The sequence below is a fragment of the Chironomus tepperi genome, unplaced genomic scaffold, assembly GCF_022539635.2.
Source record: "Chironomus tepperi strain 1889 unplaced genomic scaffold, CSIRO-AGI_Ctep_v1 contig_176, whole genome shotgun sequence".
In the NCBI taxonomy this organism is placed as follows: Eukaryota; Metazoa; Arthropoda; class Insecta; order Diptera; family Chironomidae; genus Chironomus; species Chironomus tepperi.
Genome location: NW_027226298.1, coordinates 718,575 through 741,913, shown reverse-complemented (window position 1 = coordinate 741,913; position 23,339 = coordinate 718,575). Strand labels below are relative to the sequence as shown.

Sequence of the window (23,339 nt, the reverse complement as noted above, 5' to 3'; positions counted from 1 at the left end):
CTTCAATGTGCTTCAATGAAGAATATGAATCACATCAAATCAGTATCTGAAAAAGAAGCATAATTACTTACCATAATCAAAATTAATTAACTCCACATCCCCCACATTAAAATTGTCTGAATTAACTTTTATTTACTGCTTTCAAAAACATTTTCTTTTCTTCAAATTATTATTCATTTATTTACAATGATGATACAGAATAGTTCGATAAAATTTATCTCAACATTTTCCTCTCAGAATAAATTAATTAAGAAAGAAAAAAAAAATTTCCATCCCACCTCCTCCGCCATTCATCGGACATGAAAGGAGTGTGAGATAGACTTTAACATTTATTTATAAACTTTTTGTGTGTATGTGACTAGAGACTTCACTCATCAGCAAATCAGGTGTTGCTTCAAATAACGTTTAAATAATAATAATAAGAAATTAACATTTTGGAACTAAAAAAGTTAAGTTAAGTAACAATTAGAATTGATTATCGTTATAAAATCGTTTTCATTCCATTATACATATTTTATTTATGTTTTATATCCAATTTCTCGTCGAATAGATGTCAATCGCTTATGCTTAATTAGATTCCGTTGACAATATTAAGTGCTTTAGTATTCACTTTCGCCCAAAACGTGATACATCAATCGCTTGAAGCTTCCACTTTGGTGAATGGTTTCTGTTGGCTCACCCAATTGATTTGTTGGGATTCTTGAAATTGGATCAGGTGGTGGGAAAGAAGAGACTGGCTTCTGTTGATGTTGTTTAGAAAGGCACATATAATTAGTACCAATTTGGCTATGGCTGGATGTTGGAAGTGCATTTTCAAGTAATGTTAGAGTTAATTCAGTCTCAAAACATTTGGAAAAACTGACAGGCTCCTTGAGAAATGCACTAACAACATCCAGTAACTCAATCAACATGAATAATTAGTGCCAATTAGACATCTTCATATTTACCTTTCCTGGAACTACACGATTGGGCATAAATACTCTTGGTTGAGCTGGATTAGCGACTTCATGAACTTTTCCATCGACATAAGTGCTGTCCTGAAGTGCTTTGAATGTTTCACTCTTCATTGGATCATAGACAACCGTTTTCTTATAGCTTTAATTTTTTATATTTTTTTGGTGGATTTTTTGATCGTGGGTGGACAATTAAAAATACAAATTTTTTTATATACACAATCAGACACGGGAAGGAAAAGTAGATGGACATCAAAAAAAAAAAATATAAAAGAAAAAGAAATTTTTTTCGTTCAATTTCGTTAAATTATTTTTCTCAAATTTTTCTTAATTTTGCAACATGAAATGACACAAAAATTAATTGTTATATGGATGCATCAGCTGTGTGAATAATAATTATGTGAATCAATCCAAAACAAACAATGAGAGAGAGAGGATTAGTAATATTTAATGACTGTCCCTTCTGCTTGCTGTACGCTGTCGTTGGAGCAAAACAAAAAATTTGCAACAAAACAAAAGAATTTTCTGTCACATTTTAATGGATATGGATATGAGGGATATAATTTTGGTGTTGGTGTGAATGGTGTGAAATGTTTTGATGAGTATTGGAACTGGCAGAGATTAAAATTTGTGAAAATTTTCTTGGATTTATAACTGTCAACTGGATTTTAATTCAAAATTAAAAAATGAAGCGAATTCATAGCAATTTCCCTGCATAAAGCAAATTCAAAGTTTTAAGCTACTTAGCAGTAAAATCAATTAAAATTGCACATTTCTACGTCCATCATCGCGCAATTAAATGAGACGGAAGTGGGAAAGTGAAGTCAAAACTCCTCCTTTTTGGAAGAAATAAAGATCAAGATCAAATTTTTCTATTTTAAGAAAAATAGAGCTCAATGCTAACTTTGATGTTCACGGACATTTTCTTTACGACGGCATTCATCTAAGCATTTTCCCAGTCGCACTTCAATAAATCCAAGTAAGTTTCCACCTCAATTTTCATCTTAATATTCAAAACTATCACACATAATAAAAATAATCCGTCATGTAGGACATTAACATAATAATTAAATTAATTATAGTGAGTAATTTAAAAAAAAAAATTCATAAAAGCAATTTTTTTAATGGATTTCAACATGAAGGATAGTGAGATAGGTTCAATTAGGTCGATTGAACTGTGGGAAAGGAGAATATCCAGTATATTTATTTTGCTGCTTCTCACGCTGCTGTTGCTCCAAAATTTTCTTCTTTTGCTCCAGAAAACTCATGTCAATGAAAACACTGTTGATTGATGAAGGATTTTAAGTCTTTTTATGCAATTGTTTTTAATGAAAGTTAAACTTAAATAATTAAAAAATTTTGAAAATTTCTACATAATTAATATAATTAATTGCTTTAGATTAAGGCTCAATGTAAACCCTAATAAACCTTTCAACCGCAAAAACTACTAATTAAGTCTCAAAAAATGGCACCTCTTTCTCATTTAGAGCATGAAACAACATTAAAAAAAACTTCAAGGATTTATGAAGAAGCTGCATGATCGAAAAAAAAGCCAATTAACGATTGCAATTAGTCTTTCCATTCAATGACTAATTAATGCAATTTTTCTGTACTTTTTTGACATTTTTTGCTTGACATCATGCATATTAATGATTTGTGGACTTGAGAGAAATGAAAATATTTGATTTTTTTTTTTGGTACGGCATGTAATGAGAAGGAAAATATAGTCATGAATGTAACAATTACCCTTGAATTTTTGTTGGAAGTTGTTGGCGGTTCAAAGTTCCATTTGGATTTGGTGATCTAATTAAGAAGTTTTTTATATGTACATATTGATATCATCCCAGAATTAATTATATCGAGGAGGTTAGTTGATAAATATTTTGTAGAAGAAAATGAGAAGAATTAAAAGAAATTTTTGATTAGAACGTCAGTTTTTGAATTTTTTGACGATCAAGATTTGTGGAAATTCTATTGTTTTTGATGTAATAACGGTCATTTGAGATTTGAATATTATTTATTGTACTTAGTTGAAAACCCCTTTCATATGAAATGCTCAGTTTGTTTTTGAACTTGGAAGAATAAACATCTCATTTAATTCAGTCTTATAATCTAGAATCAATTCCTATTCCTTAATAAATAGACTAGTTCCTAACATATTCTATGAACTATTGCAAATTAAGACGTAACTAAGAATATTCTATTCTCTAATTCAATCTAAATCTATCGCAAAAACTTCCACAAATCTTATAAATTCACCAATAAATCAAGGGAACTTGAATCTAGACGTTAATATTAATTGTAAACCTAACATTCATTCATTCACTGTTTATAATTTTAAGAAGTAAGATCATTCCTATTAATATTAAAAGCCAATCATTAAGAAAGATTACAAAAAGATTAATTTTGGGCTCATAATTTATGGATCATTTGGAAGTTCGTAGAATTGTGAGTGACACATTATGGCAAAAGCAGACTTGCAGACTTTTGACATGATAAGCTACTCGAAATGTCATCTTCCAAATAAACAATAAATTCACATGAGCGGAATCGAAAAAGTCCATCAATTGAACCTAAAACAACTTACGGAACTGATGATGAACCAGTTGAAGCTGGTGCAATAGGTGAAAGTGGAGACATCGTGCTCTTGATTGTGCTTTCAATATTGCTGTCTGAATAAAGGCCAATTGGTGAGTTGAATTGTTTGTGTACAACCTAAAAGATGCAGGCAGGGATAGAAAAGAATCAAAATTTAATTATTAACGTCCAAAAGATCAATGGTCTTCAACATATAGACACACAAAATCAACATAAAGACACAAAACAAATAAACAAATCCCAGACCTTTGGACCGTTAACAGTTGCCTCTTCTGGACCAACGACACGTTGCAATACACTGTCAGCAACCTTTTGCTTCATTTGGGTATCAACATATGCATAATCTTGTGACAAATTTGCACGCATTTGTGGATTCGGATGATGACGCAAGTAGCTTTCTGTTGGCAAATTCTTATTTTGATAGACTTTTGCACCAGGCAAGACTAATGGTGTTGAACGATATGGCTGTGAAAAGAATTGAAATTTGTATGGTTGTATTGTATTAGTTACAACATGCATTTGAGGTATGTACAATGTTTTGTGGAGTGGTACTTCAAAATTTGATTTTTGAATGAGGGTATTTTGGGTCAGTTCAATTCAAGGGGTATTTTGAGGGGTGGACATATTGAAACTGCAAGCGTCGATCAAGTTGGGTCTTTTTTGGACGGTAAACATTGGAAAAAGTCAGTTTTGATCAAAGTATGCAAATTTCAAGAATGTTCACCCCTCAGAATCATTATATAAAAATTTTGGTCTATGGAAACCCCTCAAAATGATCTTAAACATCAGATCACCAGATTTATTTAATTTTTGACAGCAGAACATCCAAAAAATGTTCCCAAAACATAAACAATTTTGCTAATTCAAAAACAGATTTTCATTCCGCGATCATGTTAATGTCCCCACCTCCCATTTGTCGTTTTGCAAAAAGCATTTTTTCATCAGACGTGCTGACAATAATCAATCAACAACTTTGACATTTTTGTATGTTCTAAAAATTGCTTCAAATAGTTTACAGCCTGCTACAGACTTGATCGATTTTTATAAAAATATTTCTTGATGTGCTCATCATTTGACGTCAAAGCTTACTTCTTCTTCCACTTTGTGAGACTAAAAAAGATTTAACAGCAGAGAAAGTTTATATTTACGGCACAAAGTGATACAGGAAAAAAATGTGTATAGAGGAACGAAATATTTATTTATAATTTCACGTCTGATACTTAAGCTTTATACTCTATCCAATGAAGATAAATTTAAATCGAATGGAAAATATCACAAATCTTAGCATTTCTGGATTTCATCTTGGGATAATAAATCTCAATTTATCAATGCATGCAATTCTACATATGGATCTACTTAAGAATTGCTTCCTCAAAAGATTATCGAGTTCACGTGTCGCTGATTTTGAATTTTTCTCATAGTTTATTTTAAGATTTCTTGTTTTCGAGAATTTCCTGATGACTGATGTGCTTTGTTTTTAATTGCTATGGTTAGATATAAGATTGAAAATGGTGAAATTTGATTGCTGAGATTTTGTAGAGATTGGTTTGATTAGCACATTTCCCAAGGAACTATGAACGTTAGAAGCTAGCTGCACACTAGTTTACATGAAATTATCCTTGTCCCATCTGATTACCAGGATTTGACAAGAAATCAAACTTTTGGAACATCAGAGAACTAATCTCGACTTGAGTGTACTTTAATCATATTTAGAGCATTTGGGGTGGCATAACAATGAGGCTTTTGATAGAGACAGTGTAGAATTTGGTATCGGTAATTGGAAAAGTGCAGTCAGCAATAGAACCAACTTCAGGCGACAACTAAGATAGATTGTGGATCACAGTTGATCTGTACAGCCAACAAAGGAAGCAACCAAGGGATGTCATAACAAATTGTAGATAGAAATTAGCCTGGAAGTTGAATGATCAATCCTCTTATTCCACAATATTCACAGAGCCTTTTCGTTGATCAGGGAACACTTTGTCATTTTATATTCTATTCCAATCTCGAATAGCTGATCAAATTTGACAATCTACTGTAAATTTCAATATATTCCACTCAAAAATTATAGACAAAAATCTTTAAAATCATTGCCAAGATGTCTCCATATCTTTCACTAAATCAATAATTCCCATCAGTTTCGTAATTTTTTTATTTGCCATTAAATAATCATTCATTTTCATATCCCTTTTAATCTCTTTTTTCGTTGGCAGTAGTTGCAGTTGCTTTAAAAGCAATTTTTATTTTCTCATCCGCGTGATGAACAAGTTGAATAATTAGCAACAGATGATTTCAATGAAAACAAGTGATGATCTTTAAAAATGAAAAATTTCATTTCTCGTTCAATGCTCACAACCATAAAGATTTAATTTTGATGAGCTTCACTTGTTGAATTCATCACAAAGTGCATCATTCCTATATCAACCCATCAGGTGGTCATACGTGATGTTCATGGTTAGTCAATCTGTGCATAAACTTGTGTAATTTTCATTTCCGCTCACTCTCACACAATATATTTTTCGACTACTAATGCCAGATGAAAATAGAAGTAAAAGAATTTTTTTTTTTTCGTTTACGTTCGAATCCAGATGGACTTTTGCGTTGGCGGAGCATTTTTCTCACAAAATTTTCAATGTCAAAGGGAAAAATCTGTGTACAATGCTTACGTATTACAAACTCATTGTGTATTTATTGTTGACGAAAGTTTCAGTCGTTGTCATGTTGGTCAATACTGAGAAAACAAACATGAACTAGAAAGTATGAGATCAATAGAGATCTTGAACAGCCACAACTTTGATGATTTTATAGAAGAAAAATAAATGAACTACAAAAATTTTCATTGAGAAACTTTTTGAAAAGAAGCAAAAAAAGAACTACGAGAGTGGAAATTATTTATGAGGGCGGAGGATGTCGTAATCAGAGATTAGTTAAAAGCAGTCATTGTAGTACAAACTAGAATGTCATTTTTGTGAATAAAATATGTGCAATGGATGTATTTATGGATGATCTTGGGATTTTGGCATTGGAAATTTGAGATTTTTAAAGATGATTAATATAGTGCATCTTTTAAGTTTTAGATCAATAGATCGAAAAAGGGCGAAGAAGACCTAAGCACTCATGAAAAGATGCTGTTGATAAATATAACATTAGATATCGGTAATTGGCAGCAATAAAGCTTGCTTTAGGAGATGACTAATTGGAGTCTTGGATCGCAATTGATCCATACAACCAGCGATGTAAGTAAGAAGATCAATAATTCAGTCCTATAAAATTAGACTCATGCATCTACTGGAGATCAAGGATCACAATTGGTTAGTCCGACAGCGATGTACATTAAAACTTTGGATTGATACAATCAGATACAATATTATCTTAATTTAATTCATAATGACAATCATAACTTAATATAAGATCTCTATGCCTAATCTCATTAGACTAAAGATCAGCAAATATATAAAAACTAAATCTCTTCATCAAAAATTCATTTCTAATCCCCAATATCCAAATCACAAATTTTGACACTAATTTAAACAATCATGATCTCAATCTGTATCTATTTACGATTCAATCGCTCAAAAAATTCTCATTTCAACAAATTTAATGATTGATCTTTCGTCACTTTATGCATCTGTATAAAATTACAGTTTACAAATTTTCACAATCTAAGCTGTTGCACAGTTTAGTCTTTTGATGTCGGATATTAAAATAAATTATTTGTTCATCATTGACATTACTCATCGTTGCTGTCTATTGTTATAATGCACAGACGAAAATAGAGTTTTTGTTTTGATGAGTCACAAGCTTTTATTGGCTAATCTTCAAAGTAATGAGTGACAATGAAGTTTAAAGGAAGTTCAATAAATTTGCAAGGATTAAGATTAATTCCTCAATATGAAATTTAAATAAAGCATAAATTACTGATCTATGCTCAATTTACATTATTGGATGTGAAGTTATTTAAAACAAATCACGTAACATTGTAGCTTGGAATCTTAGACTTCCTTTCCTTCACACTTGATTTTCATATTTTTGCAGGTTTTAATTTCATGTAAAAATTTTACACTAGCATCGATAGTTTATTTTAATTTTGTTATACTTTACACTATACGTCTATAATGTAGATTACGAAATGTGGGTAATGTAAACAATATAAATTAATGAAAGCATAAAAAATCTGGGAAATTACTGCTGAGCGATGCTTGTAAGCAAATGAAAGTGAAATTCTTGAAATATTTTTTAAGAAAAATAAATTGTTTTGTAGATTTTTTGTAATTAGAGTCTATAGTATTGATGGGTTATGGTTTATTATCTTGTAAGATAATTTTTTGGAATTTTATAAGCATTTCCAAAGAAGAATTTGAAGTCGATTCAAATTTTGTATAGGAAAGTCGACTAGATTGGATCTGTAGGTTAGACTAAGTGCCACATAAACTTCCAAGTTCTAACAAACAATTTCATACAGCATTCCCGATTACTTTGACATAATTAAATGTAAACAGGATGTCCCGATATTTACTAGGCCTACGGTTTACTACATATTTTATGGAATATTACGGAGTTGTTCACTTGGGATTGAACTTAAAATTGGAAGTTGAAGAGTAAAGCCTTGCGATAGTGTCCTTGGATTAGAACTAATCTGGACGAAAATAGATTTTTAAATTCTTTTTTTTTCTAAATATTGTGCCAATGTTTCTATAAACTTTCATCGTTCAGCCTTACATTTTGGGTATGTTATAATGATTTTGGGACATGGATTAGAAAGTTCCATTCTGATATAAGCAGCAAAAGCACAACAGATCCCTTAAAACTTGAATTTTGTAAAATATCAAACTTCAAAAAGCTTGCAGGTGTTTAAATCCAGTCAAACTAAAAATTGCGCGTCAGTAATAAATCATTTCCAACAAAATTCACGAAGATCATTTTAAGGTTATGCTCTACATCTTCAACAAAAACATCCTCATCTTTGAACTTGAATCACTTTAAAATCAAATTATTTACATAAATTGCCCAATCAATTTACAAATGTAAAGATTCAAATCTCATTTCACAATCGAGCATCGTTCCTAATATTTTCATGTCCATTAAAACTTCTAAGAGATAGAAAAAGAAATGAAAAATTTTGACAACTGTCGCCAATACATAAATATTTTGAAGAAGAATGAAAATAAAAATTTCAAGAATAACTCAAAATATAAAAAACTTTTATCACTGCCACTAATATTGCGCTTTTGGGGCTGTTATTTTTAGCAAGTCGTCTCTACCGTTTAGCAAAATGTTTATTTTTACACGCATTTTTTTCTCGAAAAAAATCTCTTTTTTCTCATCACTTTCAGGAATTTTTACTGATTAAATAACTCTTTTTGAGTATCCATAATTAAAATTTAGTTCCTTACTTGTAGTGCGATGGCAGCCTCGTCCATATTTTGATGGCCATCATGATGTGCATTGTATTGTACACGATTGAATACGTTCTTTGTGTATTTCTGGAGGAACGAGGGAGTTGGCTGACTAGGATAGACACTTGTCATCTTTGTGACTTAATTTGTTATACTAAATTTCGAATTTTTAAGCACTTTTTATAGTTTTTAAAGACTAAAAAGTTAATAAAAAGAAAGAAAATTTTTCAAATATTTTTCCAGGATCAAAAGTTAAATTTTAGCTTCCCGAACCTTTTTTCGTTTTACTTAATTTTCGAGTTGTTGTGAAACTTTCAATATCCCGAAAGCAACTGAGGAGGTTTTTGAAAATTTTAATTAATAAAAAAATGTTTTTTTTTTTGCCTTTTCGTATTTTTTCGTGAAAATGTGGAAATTAATTTTTTTTCACTAACATTTTATTTTTTAGGTTCACGAACATTCTGCTTGTTGTGTATGTGTGGCTATAGCAATATCATGAAAGTGATTTTCATCACTGATCTTTGAATTTTTTTTTTTCTAGTTCCACATAATTTGTGATTGAAAAAATATTGATGAAACATGAAGGAAGGAAGAAGATAAGCTGAAAGAGGTGTTTACATGCTTTTTGTGATTTAAATCAGTCATGCTACTTCCTGATGTTGAAGAATTTTGATGGAATTTGATTCAATAAATTTAGTGAGGATTCTAAAACATTGAAAATCTCAAAATCCATTTTCTGATGAATTTAGCAAGTTCTAGCTGTGCCTGATTGTCATGTTTTGAAATGTTGCCACTACGGAGATCAGACGGCAGTATGCTTAGATCTAATTGATAGCCACTTGTTAAAAACAACCAAATTCACCAAAAGACTGTCACTTGGCTGTACGTATTGAACGAAACTATCCAAAATTGCATGCCTGCAAACAGAAAATGTAGCCTTTGACGAACTATAAGATACAGTCGAAAAATGAAGGCATAGAGCTCTTGGCCGAACCAAAAATTGAATTAAAAACATCCAGAACAAAAAGAAGATTTTTAAAGACGTCATTCGTGAAAAACCAAAGACAATACATCTTAAGCAACAAGTCCTCTTGCGTATTTTCATGTAGACTCTTCTTCATGCTTCTTCGTTCGATTTCCGTCCCAAAATAATCTTTATCTTCATTCATAAATAGATAAGAGACATAAATAATCCAATATTAATTATCCAAAAATAAACACAACATCTCAAGGTTCAAAGCTAGTCTAAGGTCATTAAACTGGGCATCAGTACAAGATTTTTAATTGAAATTAAAAATTGTACGCATGTACATGAATAACATTCATAACTGCTGATGTAAATCTCCCATATGTCTTTTTCTAAGAAAATTAAGTGAAATGACGACTTAAATTCATCCTTGCCAATTACGAGCACCTAATTTCACTTTATTGTTCCTTCAATTACTTTATTTACATCACATGCCGTCGAAACTTATGATTTGGCCGTAATGCAAAGGAAACAAACAAAAATGTCCTTGACAATTTATATATATTTTGCAAAAAAATAAAGAGAAACAATAACAGCCAGCAGTGAGGAAAAAGATACAGCGAATGACGCTGAAGGAATTAAAAATAAAATAAGGTGGATAAAAATTAATTTTTATTTTCAGAAAAGCGGAAAATGAGGAAAAATTATGATTGATATTTAATTTGTATGTGCTGCATGTGTTTTGACAAATGACATGAAAATATTGGAATTTGTATCGGACGTGCGGAAAATTTTGTCAAAATGGCACAAAATGAGGTTGATGATCCTCAGGTTGATCTATGGAGATGATGTTAAAGTGACTGAACAAGAAATATCGACTTGTGAACAGCACAAATTAGTTGATCGATCCGAAATTAGGCCCCAGGCTGATGTGACTCTGATTTGACTTGAATCCGACATTATGCCAGACACGACACCAGAGTCACTAGAGTCTGGTGCCGGATTCTTAATCGATTAACAGATTTGTGTTGTCTGGGACTAATTTATGCAATAAATGGCTCTGCTGACGAGCTTAATGATAATTAAAGTCTCAAAAATGAACTCAAATTGCATTAAATTAAAGCCACTTTGCAGTCCTCGTGGCAGTCAACACCTCCATTAAATAATATATCTGCCACAAAAATATGATAAAATATTAAGTCACAATTTTCCCATTTTTCATCGTTGTAATATTTTCAAAAAAATTTATCAGCACTTGCTGCTGAATATTTACAAAAATTATTAATATGAATGAAGAATTCATGCAGGCACACCATGAAAAAATATTTTCAAATCAAATATCAATTTCCATGACATAATAAAAAATTTACAGCAAGAATCAATTTTCATGAAAATTCATCAAAAAAATATTAAAAAATTAAAAATGTGATCGTGGGTCTACTCGAATGTTGTTGTGTCAAAAACAACATTTTGGGATGTTCATTTGTGATGTGAACATTAATCAGCTGTGCCTGTCTTATTAATATCCTATTCTTAGGAAACTCTAAATAGACCTTTAATAGTCCATAATACCAAATTTTGTCATTGTATATACAAACGAACTATCATGGAAGGCTCACGGGGCTGAAATCCTGCTTCAGACCTGGGAGACTCTGGCTTCAGACTAGATTTAAAGAAATCCGGTCATAGGTCAGAGTCCACTCGGCCTGTGACCGGATTGTCGGTTATTTCTACACCGTATAATTTCCGGGTACTTATGTATCTGACTGTCTCTCAGCATCTATCGTATATAAGACACCCATCACAACCAAACAAACCCATTTTGACGAATATTGATTCCCATCTCATTTTTCACGAACATTTTTTTCCTTCTAAAAATTTCCTTCGAGAAATAAAAAATAATTTCAGTGTGCAGTAAACGTGCCAAAATTGAAAGAAACAACAAAATAGAAAGACATTAAATGAAGAAGAAAACAGGCACATTGACCAAGTGCAAGGTAATTATATTCATGTAAAATACGACACTAAAATTAATAAATTTTCCCTTCCTTCGAAAAAAAAATGAAAAGTTTGACGTCAAGTGCAAATGCATAGCTGAAAATGTTCAAGAAGAAAGTGCACATCGAGGTGAAGCGACGAGAATCCAATTTGTGTACAAAATGCACAACATTGAAGTAGACTCTTGGAAATATTCTGTCAGATTTACGATGACATTATGAGATATGACATAAATTAATTTAATACTTTGTCCAAAAAGGAGGATGTTAGTGTCAGACTGAGACTGTCAGTGCAGTGTCATAAAGTTGCGACTTTTCACTTAAACCTGTCACTAGAATCTCAAAAAAATACTTGTTGAATGCCATTAATTTAAACTTTATAAAGTAGCAGATTCTCTTTTGTCTGTGTAGCAACAAAATATGAGAGAATTAAGTCATCAAGCTAGATATGTGGGGTACATTTATGTATGATGTGCTGTTTTTAAGGAGGATACAGAGATGAAGTGGAATATAGTGATGGAAAAGATGACAAAATTGTCTTGTTTTGCTTCTATGGTCATCTAGCGACAACAAGGAGGTGAGAGAATCAATATGGAATTTATACGGAACTGCTAGTTCGAAATTAACCCAAAATGGAGCCTTGGGTCACTTATGCTTGCAGCTTTTTAGCAATCCGCATATTCCATGTGAAATAGGAACTGATTTTGGTACAAAAATTCCAATTTCCACATGGACATCACTTATAAACTCCACAGTACACAGCAATACACAAAAGAAAGTTTGGAAAGCGAAACAACAAAACGACGACGACGAACAAAATTTTTGGAAGTGATCCAAGAATGATATTCTGTACAAACACTCTTTTGTCTCTGTATTGTATAGATCTACGCACATTAAATTAAGTTTCGAATCTTCATTTAATAAGACATTTTAATGTCTGAAGTAATTTTCTTTCTTGAATGAAATCCCTCCTCGTGTATATATGCGCGGATCGCTTAAATTGTAATTCATCTCTTCTTTACGTCTCTCTTTTGTTTTATATGAAAATTCATTTCTAGAAAATGTTTTTAATTTAGTTAATGAAGGAAAAAGTCATTTGAAATTGGAAGCTGAAATTTGGCAATGCTTTATAACAATTGAAATAATACAAAACGTGTCTGTGGGATGATGAAGATCTTTTGTTGGATGTATGCAGGGGGAATTAAGATGAAATATTGCTAGTATGCAGATATAACTTATTTATTTATCATGATTAAGGTTTTGGATTGTGAAATATTTGAAACTAAGCTGTAATGTCGTCAGAACTGGACTAATTTCTGTCATATCGACCACACTATACATCAGGTTGTCCTCCACTGTTCTACATACTGATTGAGAGATTGGACTTTGGTGGTAATCGATCATCCGAGCACATTGAAGAGAAATAGACCCAAATATACAAAGGGACTACTTTAAAGTGATCATGATGGTCTTTCTGTACCATAAAAGCATGCTCTTTGCCTGTTAGGGACAAATATCTGCTCTTTTGTCTAACCATTTGACTGTCGATGCCTTACTCTAGTACTAGCTGATTCCCCTATTCCCCTCGATACTCCAGATTCCACTCAGCTCATACATCACATAAACTGATGTTAAAGAGACCATATCAAGGACTACAGCATACTAATTCCCTTCGTGTTAATATAGATTGCACAAATTAAAGGCAAATTAGTGAAGAACTGTATGAAAAATTAGCGTTCATGATGACATGACAGATTATAAATCGGTCGTCATAAAACGCAACAATTTCAAGTAATAGTACATTAAATGTCACATCCTTTATAATTTTCATCCAAGTCATGTAATCTCAAAATTTGTAATTATTTTCAATTATGAAAGCAAGAACAACTTTTTGCGTGGGAAAATTTTCAATCTTAATTAGGTCAAGTAAATAATATAATTAAGACATTTTTGCCGAGCTTGTTGCTTGGCTGCTCATTAATGATAAACAACAAGAATATTTCTCAGAATAAGAAAGTCATTATATACAATTCATTTGAACGAAGCAAGTCAAAAAGCGATCGGAGTTGAATGAACTGACGGGTATGGGATAACTCATCACGACTTAGTTAGTGAATGTGATTGACACGCAGCAAGAAAGAAAAGCCATTTTAAAATTAAATTTGCGCATAAACAAAATTACTCACTTGATATTGAAGAGCAGCATTTTCTTCTTCGCTAGTTTGATAGTAATCTCTTGTCAATTGTGGACTGAAGCAAGTTCTTGGTGGTGGAGGTGGTGGGAAATTGACATGCTGTGTTTGTTGTTGTTGTTGTTGCTGTTGATATTGATTATTTTGATAAGATTGTTGTTGTTGATGATGATAATTATGTGGATCATTGGGAAAAACAGTATGTGGAAGAGATTCAAGTGGAGATGCACATGCTGCTGCCATGCTATGTGGTCCACGAGGAATCGGCGATGGGGCTCTAAAAGAAGATTTTAATGGTTATTCAAATGACCTGTAATTGGATCTAAGAGTATGTTTTTAAGTCATCTGAGTTTTAGATGCACAAACCTGCAGCTTGCGACCAAAACTGCAGACCTTTTGTTTAGGACGAACCATTAAAATGACTCTCCTTGCTTTAACCTTTCTAAAATCAAAGGATTTCACTCTGGATCATTAATAATATCTTACCTGTAAGGAGATTGAGGAGGAATATAAGATGGCTGCACATCCGGTGGAGTCAATGATGAAATTGGATTAGATTTACTTGAATTCATTGCAATTTTATTATCACGTCTCACAACCAAACGAATTTTATTATCTTGTGTTCTAAACAACATTTGTGCATCCTCATGTCGCAAATCTCTTGCATCATAGTCTTCAACTTTTGTTATTATATCACCACGCATCAATTCTCTTTCTGCTGGACTGTTTGGATGAACCTGAAAAGAAATTTTGGATTTTATTAAGACAGAGTTGATATTAAATATTTTGGATGAGTAAGATTGCCCCTTAAATGTATGCAGCAAGCATATCTAGAAGGCATAAATCAATCTCTCAGCTAGACCATTCTCTCAAATTTTTCTCAACAACTTCCAGGATATATAAAATTGAATAATTGCTTGTTTTTTAAGGTATCGTAAGATTCGCCATAAATTTTCATAATGAGCAAATTCAATGCCTACTAAAACATATTACGAAATACTTTAAAAGCCGTTTCACTTCAATAATTAAAATTTGCACGAAAACATAAGCCTTGAAATATTTTCACTCATTTAAGTGATCCTACAACAATGTGCAGAATCAATTTTAATGACTCAAAGAAGCAATAAAAATATTTTTTAATTTCAGACCGACTTCAAATATTGGCAATAGAAAGAATCATAAAATCTATTCGAATGATCGATAAAGGGTTTAGAAACAAACGTCTGCTTGCTATTTACTCATTTAATTAGTCATGACCGTGAATTTTTATTTTTGGGTACAAAGGAAGTAACAGACAAAAATCTATTTCGTCTAATTTAGTGCCTTTCGTCAGATGAAATGATCGATACTTTGTTTTATCAATTGATGTTATTTTTGTTGGAAGTAGAAATGAAAATCACTTGAAAATTGATGAAAATCTATTGAATTGAAGGAAAGTCTTTTGTATGATCATGAGAAGAATAGGAAGTTGGTTTAGATGGAATTGAATGGACTTAAGCGCATTTTTGAGTCATTTCGAAGTATTGCTTGTTAAGAAAGTTGGGGTCAATTTGAGATTTCAAGAATGGGAAGATGTGTAAGAGGAACATAGCCAGAGTTAGCTTAGTGCCGTTCGGTCCAATCCTGTTCCCATGCCTTTCATTATTCGATTTCATCTGGATGTGGTAACTTTATCAAAACATTCTCTAATAAACCATTCAAGAATTCATGAACAGAATCCTTTCCAAAACCCTGAAACATCTCAGACAGTGCCACACCAATCTGCATGCTCAATGACATTGTCATCTCATCAAAATGACACGACAAAAGAAGAAAATTTCATGAAGAGGATGAAAATATTTTTCTTTTCTTATTTTATTTCCGCATAAACAAGCAATAACAGTTTGCGGACGCAGTATAAATAATTCTTTCATCGGAACATATGATGTTGTTACCACACAGACATGAGAAATGAAAATACATAAATTTCTAGAAAAATATTTGAATTAAAATTGAGGCATTAAAAATTTATATGCAACATTCAATCGTGCTTGAATATTCATCTCCTCTTACATGAGAGTGGATAGGATGCCAAAAGATGTATCTCTCATGTGACTGTACGTACATGAATGGATGATGGATATTGCATCATGAGTGTAAGCATGAACATAAATTGGGTTAAATAGTTTTATTTATATCATGACTTTTACTACTTGTTGTTCCTTTCTATCTACTTTTTCACATTTTGTACATAAAAAGAACATCTTTAAATGTCATTTCCGACACGCATCAGTCGTTGAGATCGTAAAAGTGTAAAAGATTTACCCGAATTATAATTAATGGTGAATTCAAGTCACTGCCACCGGCAAGTCTTATTCCCCAATGTGTGTCAGGTCCCTTCCGCTCCAATGTAACACCAAATTCATGATACAATTGACTCATATTCTTATGTATTTAATTGGCTAATCTTCACTTTCACAAAAGTTTACAAAATTGTAATGTGAGGAACACAAATTAAGTCTTTGCGGTAATTAAAAATAGAATCGGCTGGGTTAATTCGCTAAAATTATTTTCCTTCTAATTCTTTTTTGTTGCACATTCAAATGTTCATAATGTCCTTGCAAACTTCCTCAAAAATTCCTTTTAATTCCACAAAATTTTCTCCATTTTCACAAACTTTTTTGCACATTTATCACCAATCCGATCACAAACTTGAATGAGCAAGGCTTGATGAAAATCTAATTTCTAATCGAAGACGGATTTAAACGTAATGAAAGCCACTTTATTACTGAGAGGCATCCAAATATTTTTTTTTCGAGCGCGAGATTGCAAGAGCACACAAACTATAGAAAAAATTTTCTTTCTTTACTCTTATTTTCTATACTTTTCACTGTGAGGAATAAGAAGCAAACAAAAATGATGGGAATCTCAATCTATCGGGAATGGGAAGATTTATTGACTTTTGGCACATGTTGTGATCTTATTTCTATTGGGATAGATCGAGATGAAAATTATGTTGTGTCTATTTTGACAATTTTAAGTATAGCACATGATTTAGGTGCGATAAAATGGGAATCAGGCTATAGAATGCGACTATTAAATTGTTTGTAATGATTTTTGTGGTTTTTGGAAGTAGATGCACTTTAATTGGGTATAGAATGAGAAGCAAGGATAGTTTGGTGATGATCGATGGAGCAACAGTTGTTGATGCTTGCAGTCAAATTCAAAATTTGTACATAATTAATCTTTAAGCATGCCAGTCTTTAATATTTATGATTATCAAGTCATGACATTAGAATTCATAATCGTAGTCACTATCTCTGCGTGCTTAGAAGCATATAAAGCTCACTTGTGACGAGAAGAGTCACAAACAAAAGATTGACTTCCAGCAAGCCAACTTCCAGACCAATTTATCCATATAAAACCAAAAATATCCATTAATCCTCAATTTTTAACATTTGTGGTTGCAAACCTTTTACTTTTCGCGGCACTAGTATGCCACGGCACTCAGGTTACCCATCACTGATCTAATGCAACATTTCATGCAATTTATCACATAAACTTGGCTTGCATCACAGTTTCCAATCCTTCTCCTCTCTGTGTACATGCATATACCCGAGAGCAATCTGATGAAAATTTGCGTATCATTGAAACTTGAAATTTCTTATTCTTTTCCTACCTCTTCTTCATCAAAAATGAATGATCGCATTTTGTAAGTGAAAAGTGATACCAACGGGAGGTAAATAGACATTGATTACTTGTAGAAGCATCTCTTTTCCTTTATTTTCATGTTTTTTTGCTTTAATTTGATGAGGGATATGTAGATTGAATGAGTTTTGAGAAATTTTTGTTGTGGGTAGGCAAAAACAGCATTTTTTTGCTGTGGAATAATTGCTCAGTCATTATTTTGATGGATGGGGTTATGAGGAGAAATTTCTTATTGCGCGGAAATTGTTCTGGAAATTTTGATGACTTTTTGGGATGTGAAAATGTTTGCGAGAAGTTTGAAGTTGTTTTCTCTGAGTTTAATACCGAAATGCACATGATTTTTGAAATTTTGATCCAAAAACAGCTGTTATGGTGCCGTCAGTGCAGTTTTACGTTATTTTGAATTTTCAACGGTAACAAAACAATGCATCAAAGCCCTTTCATCTATAAAACGCACAATGTGGTACCTAGGGCAACGCTACGTCACCGTATTAACGGTAAGATGCAAAATTTCCCTAATGGTACCTAGAATAGCTCAGGTGAGTGTTTCTATAGTGAAACAAAATCAAAAATACTTTAATTTGATGATATACAGCCAATCAGACCCACAAAGACATCCGTTGGCAACCTTTTGCAATTCTGCTTAACGACGATCACTTACAAAAAATGCATTGTAAAAGTAACAATAAAGATTCATTGACTTTTGTAATTCGATGTAAAAAGAATTTAATGTAACGAGTACAAAAGAGTTGTAAATACATTCGAGAAGGCACTTACAGATGATTCATCAAAGTAAGAAAGAACAAAACGTGAAAATGAGAAAAACATGTGCGAAAGGAAATTTTTTTCATGAAAATGAGAAATATGAATGTGTACTTTAACTGTGCATACGTGAGCGAACCTAATCTCACTGTCTATATTTTGTCTGTACTGTGTACTGTGTGTGATTCACAGTATTTTTTAGATTAAAAACTTTTTTTCACACATTAAACAGGTGTCCGATTTTACGTGAGATGCATTTTATGAATTCATTAATTTTGATTTTAAGCATTAATGTCAAAATAATGGTGATTGAAAATTACTTAATGTTTATTTTATAGCACTTAATGTCACATGGCCAACACATTTTTCACTGTCACTAGTTTGCTGTTTTTCAACACCTTTTGTCGGTATTGTATTGATGAATGAGGGAATTATTGATGATTTCAAGTGTTCTACATCTGCTGTGCTTGACGTCAGTACAGAGTTATTAGAAAACCAGAAACTGTGATTTGTGGGATGAGATTGAAGCGATTTCCGGAGAAATATTTGCAATTTGTGCTGATTTTTTGCTGGTTTTTGATGGAACAGACAGAAATTGGCAATGTCAATATTATTGCTGAATTTAGAGGTGATCTTGAAGTGATATTTGAAGTAACGGAGCCTGCATAACCTTGTTGCCAATTGTTCTGTATCGTGAAACTCATAAACGAACAAATTTCACTTTCAAGCTTCACAAAATCCACTGCAACATCCAAAAATCCAGCAATTTTTTATTTCTTACATCCCAAAACCTCAATTAAACCTTAAATTTCCACAAAACATCCGACAAAGAGCCATAAAAATACACTCCAGACAAATCTCACAGCGAACACATTACAGGTTCGCACAGAATCAAAACAAACATTTCAGCATTAAATTGAGCACAACGCTTCATATGTAAACACACGCTGCTGTATGCATGAATGAACGATTAAATATTAAAACTGAATGAATTATTCAGATCCGAGTTAGCTGCATAAATTTGCAAATAGTTCAAGTGAAAATGAGAGCAATCTAGTGCATTAGTTCAACTAAATATTTAAAATTTCCATTATCCTTCACATGCTAATATTGAACAGTACGTGCAAATAATAGAAAAATTCCTACATTAATCTAAACTGCACAAAACTTTTAAGTAACAGATTCCGCAGTGCATCTAAAAAATGCTTTTCTTATTCTTTACACTTCACATTAATCTACAGATAAAGCCAGACTTCAAGTGAACATTTATCATAATTGTTTAATTTATTAAGACAGAAAATGGAAAATGTCTGAATTTTTCATTTTCTGCATGGATATAAATTTTCGTTCCAGTTCTCATCTTGTCTTCTGAGTCATTAGTTTTCAATTTTCGTATGGAATGTTCTGAATGGATTTTTTGGTGAAGAACTTCTTACATAAATTCTAAAACTTAAGATTTTTTGAGAATGTGTGCCACACACGATGGTTGGAAAGAGGGTGCAATTTATGGGATGTTGAGTGGAGTTGTGGATTGAGTTCCCGAGCGACACAAATGAAGAAGGCTTCGTTAAGGTCAAAAGGACCATTTGGATGCAAAATTGAGAATGTTTCCATTCGTCCATAATAAAAGAGGTTCAGTAGAGTCTTTAAACATCCGTGACCGTGCATTCTTCAATTGTATAGCAGAAGTTCCTCAATTTCATTAAAAAATCCTTCAAAATAATTCAAATTGTCCATTTGAAATAACTCAAAAATTCAACAGCCTTTCCTCAATTAATTCTTTATCAGCCTTAAACATTCCATTAGTCACATCCAATAACAATAAATTTTAATCACTTGATTGTCGATTCATCATCCCCAAAGGAATAATAATGAAGAAAATAAATCCCTGTGTGACTGTTTTTGTTTATTGGCGTCGTTTGATCTTCTAAAAAAGAAAAGAAGCAGAAAAGCTGTTTGTTTCGCTGTAGGAATGAAAATTTATTAAATTATATCGCCCGGCAAGTGTTTATAATAATAATAAAATGTAGAGGAGAACGACTCGATGCTTGAAATTTGATAATTAGCTTCAGTAGTTGAAGGAAATAAAACCATGAAATATTTTGCAAAATTTAATGGGATTTCCGTAGCATTTTTACTGCCGATGACTTGAAAAATGATCCTCGAGGAAATTATTGTTTTTGTGGCTAGCATTTTGTGACTTTTATGTGACCAAATGTCTGTTTTTAATCCCTTCAATAAAGCAAAACTTAAATTTTAATAGTTTTTGCTACAATTTCATCTACGTAAGTCTGAATTGAACTTTATGAAGTCATTCTTACTGTTCTATTTTCATTTTAATTGCCGCACAAGTTTCGTGAATAAAAGAAATTTAGAAATAATTGATCAATAAGTATGAATGAAACTATGTTGCATTTAATTTACGAAAATATTCGGTGCTGTTGCCATTTTTGAATGGATTACTCACTGATCTATAACTGAGTGTTTTTCAATAGGAATTTCTTAGAAATTTTGTGCTATAAATCATCTTGTTTTGAAAGAAATTCGCAGTTGAATTAGTAAAAATTGTCTGAGATGTTTGAGCATAGCTGTAAAACATCTAGTTAATGTCCTGTATGTCAGATTGACCAAATAAATCAAAAATATGCTTTGAACCATTTGTGTTGATTTATTGTCAAGCATCATATCCAATTCATATTCAGAAACTAAAATAAACTGTTAAAGCCTCAATTTTGAATCAAACTATTCATGCCGCACAGCATGACTCCAACATTTTCTTTTATAAATCTCAATTCAAAGCTTTGATTTGTAAATCAAACTCCTCAAAAAAGAAGTGATAATTGTTAGCCACGTGAACTTGATTAACCATCCAAAATCAAATAAACTTAAACAAGAAGCAGAAAAGTTTCAGAACGCAAATTCAGTTCCTTATATTTTCTGGCAAAAACAGAATTTCCTCTCATCACACAAATCTATTCGCATCATCGATAAATCAATTTTAATGGCTATTTCAAAAATATCGAATGACGATTGCGAGTCTATTTCCTTCTTTATTGACAAGGATGATGAGTCGTGAACAAACTTTCCCGAGCTGCACAGATTGTTCATGGCAGTCAAGTGGCTGCAATATGACTTTAATGGCTGTTGAATTATTGTCTCACAAACTCTTAACCCGAATGCTAGAAGTCATGAATAAATGACTCCTAGAGAGTCAAACTATAAAAGCCATAAAGCTCAACTTTCATGCCAAAATTCAACATTAAATTAGGGAAATCCAAAACGCATCATTAAAAACATTTTCAATGACACAAATTCGCTTGGAATTTCTTCATATGATCGGTGATCATGTAAGCAATATCATAAACACAGACATAAAATAACATTGGGCGTGCTATACAAACAGCTCTTCTTATCCCATCATCGGATCTCATTCCACATAGGCTAAGCTAGATATAGACGAAAGTGAAAATTAATATCAGGAAACTGTCGTCGTTTGTGTTATTTTTTTCAATAAAAGATAAATCTATTAATAGGAATATCATGATACACATCTCGAGCTCTAGAAAAATACTTTTGTGATGTCACAAGATTAGGTTGAATTAATTTGATCAAGAAGAAGGAATGAAAGTTATTTAGAGCATAAACTATTTTGTAGATAAAATGGGTCAAAAACTTGGCATTGTTCTTGTTGATTGCTTTGAATTGTGGACAAATTTCTGATCGGCACAAGTTTGTCATGGTTGCCAAGTGGCTGCCTTATGGTTACTAAGTGGTTAACTGCCTTAATAATTGCATTTTGATCGCTATTTTGCTGCCCATGAATAACTTCTGCCAAGTGGGATTTCATGAGAATTTATTGGAATGAAATTATAGCCAGGTCCACGACATTTGACTATTTGCTTAAAAATTTATGTAAAATTCGAATGTATCCTTAAAATACCGACAATAACCCACAATCCCCAACAAGACTCAAGCTTAAAAAAGCGCCTTATCAATTTCCCTCTTCAGACCATTAAACTAAGTTTTCAACAAACATTCATTAGTCTTTCCTCGCAATGTGCTGCTTAAATCCCAGCCTCTGTCTTCCACTCAAGATAATTCTTCTTAAATAAATTTATGATGAAAAATATTTTCTCGAAATAAGAAAAGAAAAGCAAATTTTTCATTATAGATCGCGAAGAAAATGAATGAATGTAGTAAAAAAAACAGCATTAAACTTGCCCTTGGACTTAATTAGAGCGCATCAGTAATAAATAGCTACAACGAGCATCATTGGCAGTGATTTGTTCAAGTTTCAATTATCCATCTAATAATCTTGGCTATTAGTTACATGTTGACTTGACTTAAGTCATTGACTTTGGTGCCAAAAAATACACACAATTGATTTTAAAGAAGAAAGTCAAAAAATGAAAGGAGGAAGCAAAAGTAAAAATTATTTTTTTCACTCATCATCGTGCCTGCAAACTTTATATTTATTTGGATGAATAAGAGGTGTGAAATTGAAATGTGGTCTTGTGGAAAACCACCTGTCTAGAATGTCTAGCCGAAGATATTTGTCATCAATTTTTACAATTTACTTACATATTCATCCACAAAGTGCACTTTCTTCTTTGAATGCTCATATTGAGTATTTTGAGGTTGTGGAACTCTCCAAAATCCAGGTCTATGCATTGAATAAATCGAAGACATTGCTTTCTATCACTTTTATTGTCAGTCAAATAATTTTTTATTTCAGGCTATGAAAAATATTCGCGTTGATCACACAATTTTCCTCCAAACGATCTCAC

General features: G+C 32.1%; 1 protein-coding gene across 6 annotated transcripts; it reads right to left on the bottom strand.

Annotated features, from left to right (window-relative positions):
• Positions 1-106: 106 nt before the first annotated feature.
• Zasp66 (PDZ_signaling and DUF4749 domain-containing protein Zasp66) lies at positions 107-23,339 on the bottom strand. Of its 6 annotated transcripts, none has more exons than XM_070638741.1 (8): positions 23,134-23,339; positions 14,590-14,840; positions 14,098-14,380; positions 3,798-4,016; positions 3,541-3,668; positions 2,700-2,756; positions 948-1,095; positions 107-740 (listed from the first exon to the last, which is right to left on the bottom strand). In XM_070638741.1, exons 1-8 carry the CDS (start codon positions 23,239-23,241, stop codon positions 600-602), a joined length of 1,335 nt encoding a protein of 444 aa, XP_070494842.1. In that variant the 5' UTR covers positions 23,242-23,339; the 3' UTR covers positions 107-599. The 6 variants fall into 6 exon arrangements, with proteins under 6 accessions (XP_070494842.1, XP_070494841.1, XP_070494843.1 ...); XM_070638740.1 differs by lacking the exon at positions 23,134-23,339 and adding an exon at positions 16,408-16,560; XM_070638742.1 differs by lacking the exons at positions 2,700-2,756; positions 23,134-23,339 and adding an exon at positions 16,408-16,760.

Coding starts and splice junctions, on each gene's coding strand:
- Zasp66 (XM_070638740.1), bottom strand. CDS start 16,524: ATGAGTCAATTGTATCATGAATTTGGTGTTACATTGGAGCGGAAGGGA. Junction 4,017..14,097: donor ATGCTGCTCTTCAATATCAA/GTGAGTAATTTT, acceptor TTCTTTTCACAG/CCATATCGTTCAACACCATT. Junction 1,096..2,699: donor CTTCCAACAAAAATTCAAGG/GTAATTGTTACA, acceptor AAAAAATTAAAG/CTATAAGAAAACGGTTGTCT.